The following is a 12422-nucleotide window of genomic DNA, read 5'->3' as shown; positions in this document are numbered from 1 at the left end:
GCTGTCCTGGGGCAGGGCTAGGTGAGAGCAAAGATTAAATGAAAATAATAGCAATCTCCTCCCACTCTCCAGCTCTGGCCAGGACACTGGGCTTCTCTATGGGAGTCTTTGCCGCCTGGGTCAGCTGTGCAGTTTCCTGACTCAGAGCTCCCAGGGTCCAAGCAAGAAGATACAAGAAAAAAATTTACCAAGAAACTCACCACTGCTGTGTGGGTGGTTCTTCTGATTGTGGCTTTTCATTCCAATCTGCTTTCTGTTATTTATTGACAGTGTTCTTTCTTAAGGAGCTGCTTTTTGTTTTTGTCTAGAGTTTTTAGTTGTAAACAGCAGTAGAGATGGGCTGTAGGAGGCTCGCCCCAGCTTAGCCTTCATTCTCTCTCTCTCTTTTTAATGTTTTTTTTTCCCCTTTTGAGATAATTTTAGACTTACAGAAGTTGCAAAAATAGTACAGAGTTCCTGTATGTCCTTCCCAGCTTTCCCTTTTGTCAACATCTTACATACCAGTAGAACCCTCATCAGAGCTAAGAAATTAACCTTGGTACATTACTACTAACTGAAGTTATTTTTTTTTGTTTGTTTTTGTTTTTTCTACATATATTTTATTTTACTTTTTGGCAAGGGGAGGTAGTTAGGTTTGTTTGTTTGTTTTAATGGAGGTCCAGGGGATTGAACCCAGGACCTCGTGCATGCTAGGCACGCACTCTACACTGAGCTATACACTCTCCCCACTAAAGTTATAATAACAGAAATTATTGGAGTTTCATCAGTTTGCCTGTTAAGGTCCTTTTCCTGTTCTGAGATCTAATCCAGGAAGGATCCCACATCACATTCAGTTGTCATGTCTCCTTGGTCCCCTCCAATCTGTGATAGTTCCTCGGCCTTTCCATCTTTTTCATGATTTTGACACATTTGAAGAGTATCAGCCAGCTCTTTTATCAAATGTCAGTTTGGGTTCATCTGAGGTTTTCTCATGATCAGATTGAGGATGTGCATTTTGGGGGAAAATATCACAGAAATGAGGTATGCCTTTCTCAGTGCACCCTCCCAGGACTATGTGAGGTTGATACGTGTAATTAGTGATTACTTGTCTAAGGTGGTATCTGCTGGATTTATGTTAAAATTACTATTTTGTTCTTTGTAATTATCAAGTACATTAAGGGAGATACTTTGAAACTGTGAAAACATCCTGTTTCCACTTAAAGTTTAACCCATTGAATTCAGCATTCTTTAGTGGATTGTTACCTTTACAGTCATTACTTGAGAAATTAGTTATGATGAAGACAATGATGAATTGAATCCCAGAAGAGCACTTGCCAGTCATGTACCTGGAACTGTTTTTCCTCTTGGAACCTCAGCTTTCTTATTTACAACGTGGGATAATTATGGATCTGAGCTCACTGGGTTGTGGAGGTATTGAAATGAGATACTGGCAGCAAAACATCCAGCAGAGGGCTGGACACATAGTAGATACCTTGGGGTGGGGCTGTCATTGTTAGAGGACTGAACTGTGGGAGAGAGGGCTGTGTGTGCAGGTTCAGAGGTAGGGGGCAGGGAGGTACTCTGCAGGCACTGGGTGGGAATGATCTTGGAGAAACCTCTGTAATTGTTGTGATCAAGAAGCAGTTGAGGAGGGAGGGTATAGCTCAGTGGCAGAATGCATGCTTAGCATGCACAAAGACCTGGGTTCAATCCCCAGTACCGCCAGTTAAAAAATCAGTCAACCTAATGACCTCCCGTTCAACACCCTCCCCCCACAAAAAAAAGTGAAAAAAAAATTTTGTTTTTAAAAAGAAGCAGTTGAGGAGACTTGTTTCTGGAGGTCAGGTAGAGACCCTAGAGGAGTTCCCAGACTGGACCAGCTTTCTGGAGGAGGTGGCTTCAGATAAAGGAGGCTTGGTAGACATCTTTGGAAGGAACTTACGCGAAGCCTGGAGGCTAGAACACAGAAAAGAGGTCATGGCGGGTGGGCACTTACTGGAGAGGCCCTGATGCCACAGTGGGCTTTGGTGACCGAAGCATCTCTCAATACCGCCTTCCAGGGCTAGGGACTGGGCTGCCAGAGGATGGCTGGAGCTTGGGTGCCCCTCTTCCCAAAACCCCACCCAGCAGGATAAATGCAGCTGGAGCCAAGAGTAGTGTGCATACATCTACTCACTCACTCTGTCATTCATTCACTCAACAAGTATTTATTGAGCACCAACTGTATGCCAGGCTCTGTGCTAGGCAGTGGTCATACAGCAGAGAACACAGCAGCCCAGGGAACACTGTTTCCAGAGAAAGGAGACACCATAAACAAACAATACACAAGATCATTTTGGTTGTATGTGGTTCTGTAACAACTACCCCAAAACTTTGTGTCTTAAAACAACAGCCATTTTATTATAGCTGGAAAATTCTACAGGTCAGGAATTCCAACAGAGCTTGGCTGGGAGATTCTTTGGCAACATGTGGCATCAACCGAGGTCACTCAGTGGTGACCGCTAGGTTAGTCTGGAGGACCCAAGATAGACCTGAATGACCGGAAGTGAGCTCAGCTGGAGGTGTCAGTGGGCGGGCCCGGCCTCCCCAGCATGACAGTCGCCCAGTCGCCCATCGGGCTTCGAGCACCCCAGGAAGAAAAGACTGAAGCTGAGTGGCCTTTCATGATCTAGCCCTGGAAGTCACGTAACATCACTTTCTGTCAAAGTGGTCACAGAAGCCAGTCCGGCTTCATGAGGAGGAGACATAGACCCACTTTTCAAAGGAAGGAATGACAAAGAATTTGCAGCCATTTAAAAAAACTGCCACGAGGCTATTAAGTTGTTCTAAGTGCAATAGGTCCAGCGAGGTTAAGCACCTTACCCCAAGGACAAGTACGGATGTGAATGAGGCTAGTAAGGAAACAGAAAACAGGGCAAGAGGCAGAGAATGGAAGGACATGGTGTGGTCAGGGAGGACCTCTCTGAGGTGACATTTGGGCTGAGGCCTGAATGACAAGATTTATTTGTGGGCATAGAATTTCAGGCAGCAAAGGCCTCCCAGTCAGGAAAGAGTAACAGAAAAAAGACCAAAGGGACAGGAGGGCTGTGAGGAGCAGGGGTGGGCAGGACAGTGGGAGGTCGGAGGCAGGTCTGACTGGGCCTTTGAGCTGTGGTGCACAATTAGGATTTTACTCTAAGACAACTGGATGGCACAGGAAACTTTTAAGCAGGCCAGTGATATGATCTGCCTACATTTTAGAAGAAGCCCGCTGGCTGTCTTGTGGAGAACGTAGGGGGAAAATTCTAGAAGCAGGAAAACCAATGAGGAGGCTATTGCAATGTTCTGGTGAGAGAAGATGGAACCTGGCGGATGGCTGTGGGGATGGGCAGAAATCTATGGATTTGGAATACATTTAGGGGTTAGAATTGGCAGGACTTGGAGATGGCATCAGAGAGTGTGTGTGTGTGCGCGCACGTGCACACGTGTGTGTCTGTGGGACGATTTTCAAGGAGCACCCTTGTTTCTACTTTGTCCGGAATTCTGAAACCAGCCCAGAAGACAATTTTAAAGGTAAAATAGTCTTGCTTATCCTCAAAATGGGAAGGAAGTATGTTCTCATCGCCCATGCCCAAAATTACTTCCGGGGCTCTGACCTTAGCCCTGGAGGCCAAGGCTGGGGAACTCTGGGCAAGTCACTTAACCTCCCTGGGTTTTCCTTTTCTTAGCTGTACAACCAGTGTGTTGGATTAAGTGGCATGTCAGGGCCGTCCCAGTTGTGGCTTTTCTGTTTAATCAAGAGACTCCAGCCCAACCTAGTAACGTTTCAAATGGGCATGCCCTGTGATGCACCACCTCACTCCTTCACACACGTCTCCTCCAGGAGAGGTGCACAAGGACACTCAGAGCAGCACTGCTGATAATAGCAAAAAGCATGAAACAACCCAGAGGTCCATCAACAAGAGACTGGGTAAATAAATCACATCCTAGAACAGTACACACAGTGAAAACCGAGTGCACGAAGGCTACACACATCAGCATGGCTGACTTTCATGCAATTCTAGTTCCATGAGAAAAGCAAGTGACAGAAAATTGCACACAGTATGATTCCATTTATTTACTTTTTAGTATGATTTTATTTATATAGAAGACAAAACCAGGTAAAATTTATCAATAGATTATTTAAGGATACATAATGGTATATATGTGGGGAAAAAAAAAGAACAAATGATTAAATAATGCAAAATTCTGAGTAATGGTTAATGCCTTATGCGGAGGGTGGGGGTTTTACCCAGAGGGGCACTGAAAGATTTAATATTCTATTTCTTTTTCTTTTTTTTAATTGAAGTATAGTCAGTTTGTAATGTTGCATTAATTTCTGGCATATAGCATAGTGATTCAATTATATATATGTATTCCTTTCCATGTTCATTACAGACTATTACAAGGTATTGAATATAGTTCCCTGTGCTATAAAGTAGGGCCTTGCTGTTTGTGTATTTTATATATAGTAATTAGTATCTGCAAATCCAGAATTCCCAATTTATCCCTCCCCACCCCCGAATATTCTATTTCTTAAGCAGAGTGGCTGGTACTCAAGTGTTTGTTTTATTGTCTTTAAACTGCATACACTCATCATATGTCCTCTTTTGTATGTATAGTACATTTCACAGTTTTTTAAAAATTTCAAGAATTTGCCTGAGTTCTCTTACAGATGAGATAATGAGGCCCAGAGGGGGCTGTCATCCAGTAAAAAAGAAGGAAAAAGATGAGAGAATGGGGAGGGTAGCTAAGGTCCTGATCAGAGCAGCGACTGACGGTGGAGATTTCTGGATTCGTCGCCTGCTGTGTACATGTACACACACACATTCACACACCAGACAGAAATACTCTTCCAAAACACTCACGGCTCGGGCTGCAGTTTCCAGACAGTCCGCTAGACGCCGCCACGGCACCAGCCTTGGCTACCCGCAGGAACCAGGCCTGGTTTCTCGCAGGCGCTGGCGCAGTTCTGAATATTCCCGGGAGGGGGCGCCCGCGGTCTGAGAAAGGCTGGAGCGGGCAGGTCGCTCACGTCTGCAGAGAGTTCATCTGTGTTGGAGCGCACTGATCCATCCAGCTCTTCACTGCCACTTGGAGATCCCGGCTCTCAAGCTGAAAAAACGAACAGCCCCGTAGACATGATTTTGCTCTGCCTCCAGCAGCCTTGCCTTCAAGCTTGGATCCTGCTTCTGTATATACAGAGTAGAATCCAAGTTTTGTGGGGCCTAGATTTTTGCAATCTAGACACAATATGTTGTAAATTTTACAAAAATACATCCATAGAAAAACATGAATGCATTGCTAGGTCTCTTTCAGATAAGAAGACTCGAAGTTTAAGCCTCAGGCATTTCAGGGGAAATCTACCTCTGATTACGCTTATGCATTTGTATTTACCGTCTGTCTTCTTCCACTAGAATGTAAGTTTCAAGAGGACAGGGATTTTTATCTAAATTCTCCGTTCCTGCAGCCCGCTCCTAGCCCAAGTGGAAGCTTTGTAACTACAGCTGACCCTTGAACAATGCGCGGGTTAGGGAAACGGATCCTCTGCAGTGAAAATCCACGTATAACTTGTAGTCGGGTCAACTATATTTGCTGAATGAACCAGTTGGGGCTGCTACAGTTACTTTGTCATCTCTTTCGAAGACTGGAACAGGGATGATAGCACTAAAACCTCAGAACAGTGACTGAACACCCACTTTATTTTATTTATTCATTTATTTTTAATGGAGGTATGGGGATTGAACCCAGGATTTCGTGTATGCTAAGCATCTGCTCTACCCACCCCTCTCCCCGGAACACCCTAATTTTAAAGCTGAGGATGCTGGGGGCCACGGAGGTGGCAAGTGCCAATCAGAAGTGGCCCTGGGCCTAGCACCTGAGTCTGCCGTTCCTTGTCCCCTCTCAGCCTGCAGCTGCAGCCCTCCCCACCGGGTAGCCCTTGCACAAGGCCCTGATGCAACCCTGTATGGGCCCGCCGCGCCCCTCTTGGGGGGCAGCTCTGGGAAAAGGATTTTGCAAGAGTTAGGGCAGGAAGCGCCAGCCGGGGCGGGTCCAGGAAGATAAGAACGCCCCGCTCCCTTGGGCGCCTCCAGGCCGTTTGATTTCCTCTCTTCTCTTCCCTTCCCTTCCCTTTCCCGGAAAGCAGCGCCCGGACCGTGGCCTGGCCGTGACTCACCTCCTTTCCCTCTGGCAGCCAGGCTGGGATCCCAGGCCGCTTGTCACTGGGAAGCCTTGCAGTGTGTGACCCTGGGTAGCCGGGAGCCCTCCCTGGCCGCAGTCCCGGGAATTCAGTAAGAGTAGCCGGTGTGAAAGAAAGGTTTTACTCCTGAGTCTTTGTCTCAGGAGGTAATGGGTGAGGGTGGGGGTATCCAGGGGCACTCTGAGGTCTGGGGTAACTCAGATTGGCAGGTGTACGGTTTCTGTTTTCCTGTGAAGCCCCCTTGATCCCTATGGAGCAAGAAGTGTGCACCCAGATGCCAGGGCCTCCAGGACCCAAGGAGACATTTGCCACGCAGGACCTGGTCACACGGGACCTGGCCCAGGACCTCTTAGAGGGTGAGAGAGCCTGATCCATTTCCATCTATCAAGGCTCTAGTTAGTTTTTTTTAAATTAAGACTTGCCTAAACGTGAGTTGCAAAAATTGTGCTATGTATTATGTCTTGCATTTTTCCTGATTATGTGTTTAAAAGAAAAATATATAATGACCCGGTGTGATTTCAGTTGGTAATAAGATGAAAAGGCTAAACTGGACGTCCTGTGGCAACGTGAAGCCCCTCATAAGCTTGATTTCCAAAAAGTTCAAAGTCAGAGTCCCCATGTGGCCTTGGGTGGTCATCTTACCCTTGCGATCTCTTTTCTCCTCTGAAAAGTAGCAACAGTGATGGGTTCACACACCCAACAGGGCTAATGAGCCAATCCCCTTAGTGAGGGTTCAAAACATTTTACACCAACATATATACCAAGAGTCTACGCTGAGCCAGGCAGGGTGCTAAGCTTTCCACATGTATCCCTTTAATTGATCCTTGAGGCTGAGGTTCTGGAGCCCGTTTCTCAGATGCAGACTCAGACGGTGAAGTGAGGCATGTCAAGGATAATTCAGAGGCTGTGTTCTACCAGCCTCCCTACTGAAATGTTAGCCTACTATTACTGCTGTTGCTGCTGTGGTTATTAAAATGCACATGGGATAGTACTGAGCCATACAGCAGTGAGGAGGGTTAACTGAATTAATTTTTTAAAGCGTTCAGTATAGTACCTACCTGGTGCATAATAAGCGCTCAATAAGTGTTTGTTAATGAAAAGAAAAAAATCCTTCAGGTCTGAGGAGCAAAGCCCTGGAGAGGCAGGGTCCAATGCCCAAGGAACTTTGTCCTGGTGTTTCTCTGCGGCACCCCTCCACCCCACTCCACCCCCGGCCCCCCGCTCCTGCCGCACCCTGTCCGGGAGGGTTAAGGAGTTAATGATTTCCCAAACGGCGCAGAAAGGAGCAGGGCTTTGTGTGCTATACACACACACACACACACACACACACACACACACACACACGCAGGGAGCAGGGTTTTGTGTGCTGCGACACAGCAGGGTTTTGCGCTCTGCACACACGCACACACACACGTGCGTGCACACTCTCGCTCTCACCCCCGGCGGCCCCTGTCCCCCCTCCCTCCCCGCACTCTCCCTCGGCGGGGCCCGAGCCTCTTATGCAAGCCGCCGGCGCCCGCCCGTTCCCAGGCCCGGCTGCAGCTGCGGGCGGAGGGGCAGGGCGGGGGCGGCGCGCTGTTTGTCTAGCGCGGCCGTGCCAAAGGCGGCGGGCCCCAGACAGCCAGGCGCCTCCGTACACCTGGGGATGCTCAGGTTAAATAGCTCCGCATTCCTCGGGCCCAGCTGATGGAAACGCTCCCAGGCCGCCGCCGAGCCGGCCTCCAGATGGGCTGGGCCCGGGCCAAAGGGGAAAAGAGGGAAACGTGGAAGCCAGAGTGTGCCTGCACGGCGCGGGAGGTGGCCCGCCCCGGCGTAGCCCCTTCCTCCCTGGAAAAGAGCCCTGCCGTGGGAGCGTCCGCGCGGGGACCCGCCCAAGGCCCTGTGGGTGGGCTGGCCGGCGGGGCCCCCACGCGGGAGGGAGTGGGTGCACACGTGTGCCTCGGAGGACACTCCAAGGACACACAGGCGACAATTAATAATGATAATTTATAGCTAACAAACACTACGTGTTAAGTGCTCAATTTCATTTATTCTCTACAGCAATTCCGTGAAGTCAATGCTGTAAAACAGCAGCCGGGCGGCGCGCTGAGTGGGGAGTAGCAAAGGACACGGTTTACCTCTAAACACTGGGCTCTTTTAAAGTCTATAATGTGCTCGGGGAGGGGGTGGTTTATGTGAGTGCTCGGTAGATGAGATACTTCATCCTTATTATCCAGAATCCTGACTTACAGTCAGGCTCGTGGTGCTCGATGCTATTTATCTTATTCTGTTTATTGACAAATTAACAGTCCTTACCCTCTCTGAGACAAGTTCTTTGCCCTTTCTGGGATTCAGTTTCTCCTTGTGTAATACATGGGAGCTACCCTGGTAGGAATAGAGGGTGGGTGTCCCCAAGGGCCTAACGATTGCCCAGAAAATTGGTACTTGAACTTTTGAGGAAGGGTTTGTCAGAATAAAGCCACCCTCACTCCCACCCCCAGAACAGCAGAGACCCAGGAATGCCAGCCGATCTACAGAACACACTTAGAAAGCCAGGGTGGTTCTGCAGCGCCCAAACACACAAACCCATCCATCAAGCCAGACCCACGCAGAGAGGTGCACAGTGCGTTTCAGCAGAACACACAAGCCCAAACAGCTGGAGGTTGCTCACTTATCTGAAGAACACATGTGCTCACATTTGCCCTTCTGCACACATCGCCATCCCCACACTGCTCCTCTTCCATACCCCCAGGCCTGCTCACCAACAGATGACCCAGCCCCACGGGGTAACTACCGGTTCACTCACGTCACACATGCAGGCCCAGACACTTACATGCACTCCTGTGAGTACAAACTCACATGTCCAGGCAGATAGGTCCTTGCCATTGACACTTTTTCCTGCTCAGGAGCTAGGGGCTGACTCGCCCACTGCTCCTCAGAACCCACACAGGAGCCCTGAGGGAGAGAGGAGGTCCAAGAGCTGCTGACAGAGCCGGACCAGGCTGAGGGGGCTGAGTCCAGACCCAGAGCAGGTGGCCCAGCAGCTGTGCCCAGGCAGGCCCTGCCAACCTGCTCACCCACTTGGACAATCCTAGAGCCTCAGGGCAGCCTGCTGGGATCCAGAGTTCAGCGGCCCATGGGGGAGGAACCTCCTACTGGGGAATGGGGCAAGATGGAAGTCCTGCCTCAGACAAGCTGAGGCTCTGGGCAAGTCCCTTTTCTCTGGGTCTCACTCACCTATCTCAGCAAAGATGCAGGTGGTCCAGTGACCTGGTTCTCCAACTTAACTGATTTGTTGGACACTTTTCAACCCAGGGGGAGCCTGGACAAGTTGATCTGCATTTTAACAACCTCCCCAGGTGACCCAGATGGCCCAATGACCACTTTGAGAAACCCTAGAGGTCTAGAGGATTTAATTTTATGACACCGGGGAGCAGGGAAATGGCCAGGGATAGGGAGAAAGAATAGACTTTAAAGACACCGGAAACTCATTTCAGGTCGGTAAAAGCGACAGTCCAGATGTGGCCTTCCAGTCCCTTCCCCCCAGCAGCAGCTGCAAAAAAAGGTCAGGAGTCACCCTCAGCGCAGGCCCCTCCCCTGGATCCAAGAAGTCATTGCAACTTTACCACCATCTAAAGTACTTGTTTAATAACAACAACAAAAAAGAAACACCCCACAGAACTATTGTAAAACAATATTCTCAGTCGGTGATCATTGTAATATACAATACAAAGCAATTAATTTCCTCAGAAATCTGAGAAGCACCAAACGTGACCATTTTTTAAAATGTCTGCTTTTCAAAAAATAGAAACACACAGGGGGACTCCCCCAAGTCTCTGGTGGCTGGTGGGCGAGAAGGGTCAGCCTGCCCTCCTCAGCTCCCCCACCCTTGGGCTGGATCCAGCAGGCGCCCAGTGGCCGCCAATCTGTCTTGTTCCTCCCCAGCTCTGGCGAGGCGCTTGGGAGGACCAGAGAGCACTTATTCCCCTCAACCGCTGGAGAACTGGGGTCCGCCGATCCCGGAAGGCAGCGCTTCAGCGACACAAGATGCGATCGTCCGCTGGAACACATGGCGCCTGTGAAACGGAGAGAGGAGAGTTGAGACGGCCGGGCTGGAGGTTACAGGCTACAAGTCCCGCTTCCCCCGCAGACACGAAGAGGCAAGACAGCGCTTTTTCCGATCTCCGTGGGCATCCTTGCACAGCCAGGTGCCCGAAAGGATGGGGCGGACATAGGGCCAAGACCCCCCTCCCTCTCTAAGCCTCAGTTTCCCCATCTGTAGAAGGAAAATGATCTCGAGCTCCAACTCGCACCTCACCTCTGCCGCCAGGGCGCTGATTTCGCCGTTTAGGGTGCTCAGCGGAGCCCGGGCGGGGAGCCCCCGGCTCCCGGGGGTCCCGCCGTGGGATTCTGAGTTCAGCTCCAATTCCAAGTCCCAGATGTAGTCGATGACGTGCTGGAGGATCTCCACTCTGCTCACCTTGCGGTTCTGGGGCAGGGTGGGCACCAGCTCCTTAAGGCGTGAATAGCAGCCGTTCATATCGTAGAGCAGCACGTTCACCTGCTGCTCGTCCAACAGGGAGGGCAGGCGCGCCCCGGCGCCGCCGGCACAGCGGGAGATGGCCACGCTCTGGTCAGACAGGCAGCGCACCACCTCTCCCGCGCCGCCCGCCGTCTTGCCGGCCTTCAGAGCGCAGCTGGGGCCCGCAGCGGCCGTGGCGCTGCCACTGGCGACCTTCATGATTTCTGGGGTCGGGGTGAGAGAAGAAGCGGACGGAAAAGGCGGCCGCCGGGCGTGTTGAACAAGCACAGCACCGTAAAAACACTGCTGTGGAAGCACGGTCCAAGCGCTACAGTCCGATTTTTATAAAGATGCCGGGCCCTCCCCTAGGGGAGGGCGCAGACGTTCAAAAACAGCCAATAGGAGGTCTGGAGGCGCGGCCTAAAGCTCTTCTGGGTCCCGCCTCCTGCTCTACTAGTGCACTCTCACCTGCATGAAAAGGGGGCCGAAGTCTCAGGAACAGAGAGAGTAGGAAGGCACCGGGCGGGGTGGCTAGTGGAGGCGAGGGCTGCCTTGGGCTCCTCGGGAAGGAGACGCGAAGACTAAATCGGAGTTACTGATAATGAAAAGACTACAGGAGTCAGTTTTCCCTAGTTCGTTTTCTCACCTCTCTAGCCCCATTTTACAGGTGAGGGAAACTGAGGTCCCGACTCAGAAGCGGCTCTCTCACAGAGAGTTCAATACTAGAGCCTGGGCTTCTGGACACTATTGGAAGATTACCTCTGGTATCCTGATCTCCCGAATATTTGAGCTAAAACTGAAAGCGGGCCCTCTACACTCTGCCTCCCTGGAGCTGTCTCCCTTTCCTCGTTCCCAGAGAATGTTGCTGTTTAATGTTCTTGGGACGGGGGGGGGGGCTTACCCAGGCCCTTCGGGATGGGAGCAATTAATTTGGGAAAGTTTTCCTCCAATATTGGGAACTGGACAAATGGGACTTGAGCTAGATAAAAAGTGCCTTGAGTGGACTGCTTTCCTAAATCTCCTGTGAATTTTCAGCCCCCTGCAAAAATTCCCCGAATCTACATCATTAAGCGGTTTAAACTTTTTTTCTCGCTTCTTAGTTTTTTTTCCCCTAAAGACCTCAGATCAGGGTCTCCCTCCCACCGCGCAGCAGCTGCGGCGCTGGAGTCTCCCCCCCGCCCCCACTACTCCCGGGGCTGGTCTGTGTCAGCGTCTGAACAAGCGGCTCAGACCGTTAGACGCCAGGCTCGTGACGTCACCCATTCATAAAACCGGGACGGGCTGTCAGGCTGGCGCCGCGCGGGCGGTCGTCATGGAGACGGCAAACGGGCCTCCAGTTCTCCGCAGCTACCCGCCCCCCAGCCCCGCCTGTCACCTGCGGACCTTGCGCGGGAGGCCTGGGAATGCGCTCCCCCGCGGGCGCGGTCGCTGGGCAAGGGTCACCTTACTTCCCTGCCCCACACCTGGGAATCTCCCCACCGGGCCCACAACTCGCGCCGCTGGGTAGGTTTCTTCACCGCCCCCTCCCCACCTCTAGCTCTCCGCTCCCTCCTGGAAAAAGAGTTCCGATTCCAACTCTGCTGCTGGGTGAATTTCGTGAGGTCTTGGGCCCTCTCTGAGCCCTAAAATCTGCCTGGTATTTCGATAATAATGACAAAGGTGACGATTTATTAACGTTCTGACTTTGCGCCAGGCGCTGTGTGAAGAGCTTGCTTTATCAAT

General features: G+C 50.8%; 1 protein-coding gene across 2 annotated transcripts; it reads right to left on the bottom strand.

The window, feature by feature from the left end:
• Nucleotides 1-9799: 9799 nt before the first annotated feature.
• On the bottom strand, nucleotides 9800-11034 carry ID1 (inhibitor of DNA binding 1). 2 transcript variants are annotated; one of them, XM_010960900.3, is made up of 2 exons: nucleotides 10492-11034; nucleotides 9800-10254 (listed from the first exon to the last, which is right to left on the bottom strand). In XM_010960900.3, exons 1-2 carry the CDS (start codon nucleotides 10917-10919, stop codon nucleotides 10167-10169), a joined length of 516 nt encoding a protein of 171 aa, XP_010959202.2. In that variant the 5' UTR covers nucleotides 10920-11034; the 3' UTR covers nucleotides 9800-10166. The 2 variants fall into 2 exon arrangements, with proteins under 2 accessions (XP_010959202.2, XP_010959203.2); XM_010960901.3 differs by having other exon boundaries at nucleotides 10497-11033.
• Nucleotides 11035-12422: the final 1388 nt, after the last annotated feature.

This window comes from Camelus bactrianus, chromosome 19, assembly GCF_048773025.1.
Source record: "Camelus bactrianus isolate YW-2024 breed Bactrian camel chromosome 19, ASM4877302v1, whole genome shotgun sequence".
NCBI lineage: Eukaryota > Metazoa > Chordata > Mammalia > Artiodactyla > Camelidae > Camelus > Camelus bactrianus.
This window is presented reverse-complemented; position numbering and strand designations above follow the sequence as displayed.

Coding starts and splice junctions, on each gene's coding strand:
- ID1 (XM_010960900.3), bottom strand. CDS start 10,919: ATGAAGGTCGCCAGTGGCAGCGCCACGGCCGCTGCGGGCCCCAGCTGC. Junction 10,255..10,491: donor GCCCTGGCGGCAGAGGTGAG/GTGCGAGTTGGA, acceptor TCCGTTTCACAG/GCGCCATGTGTTCCAGCGGA.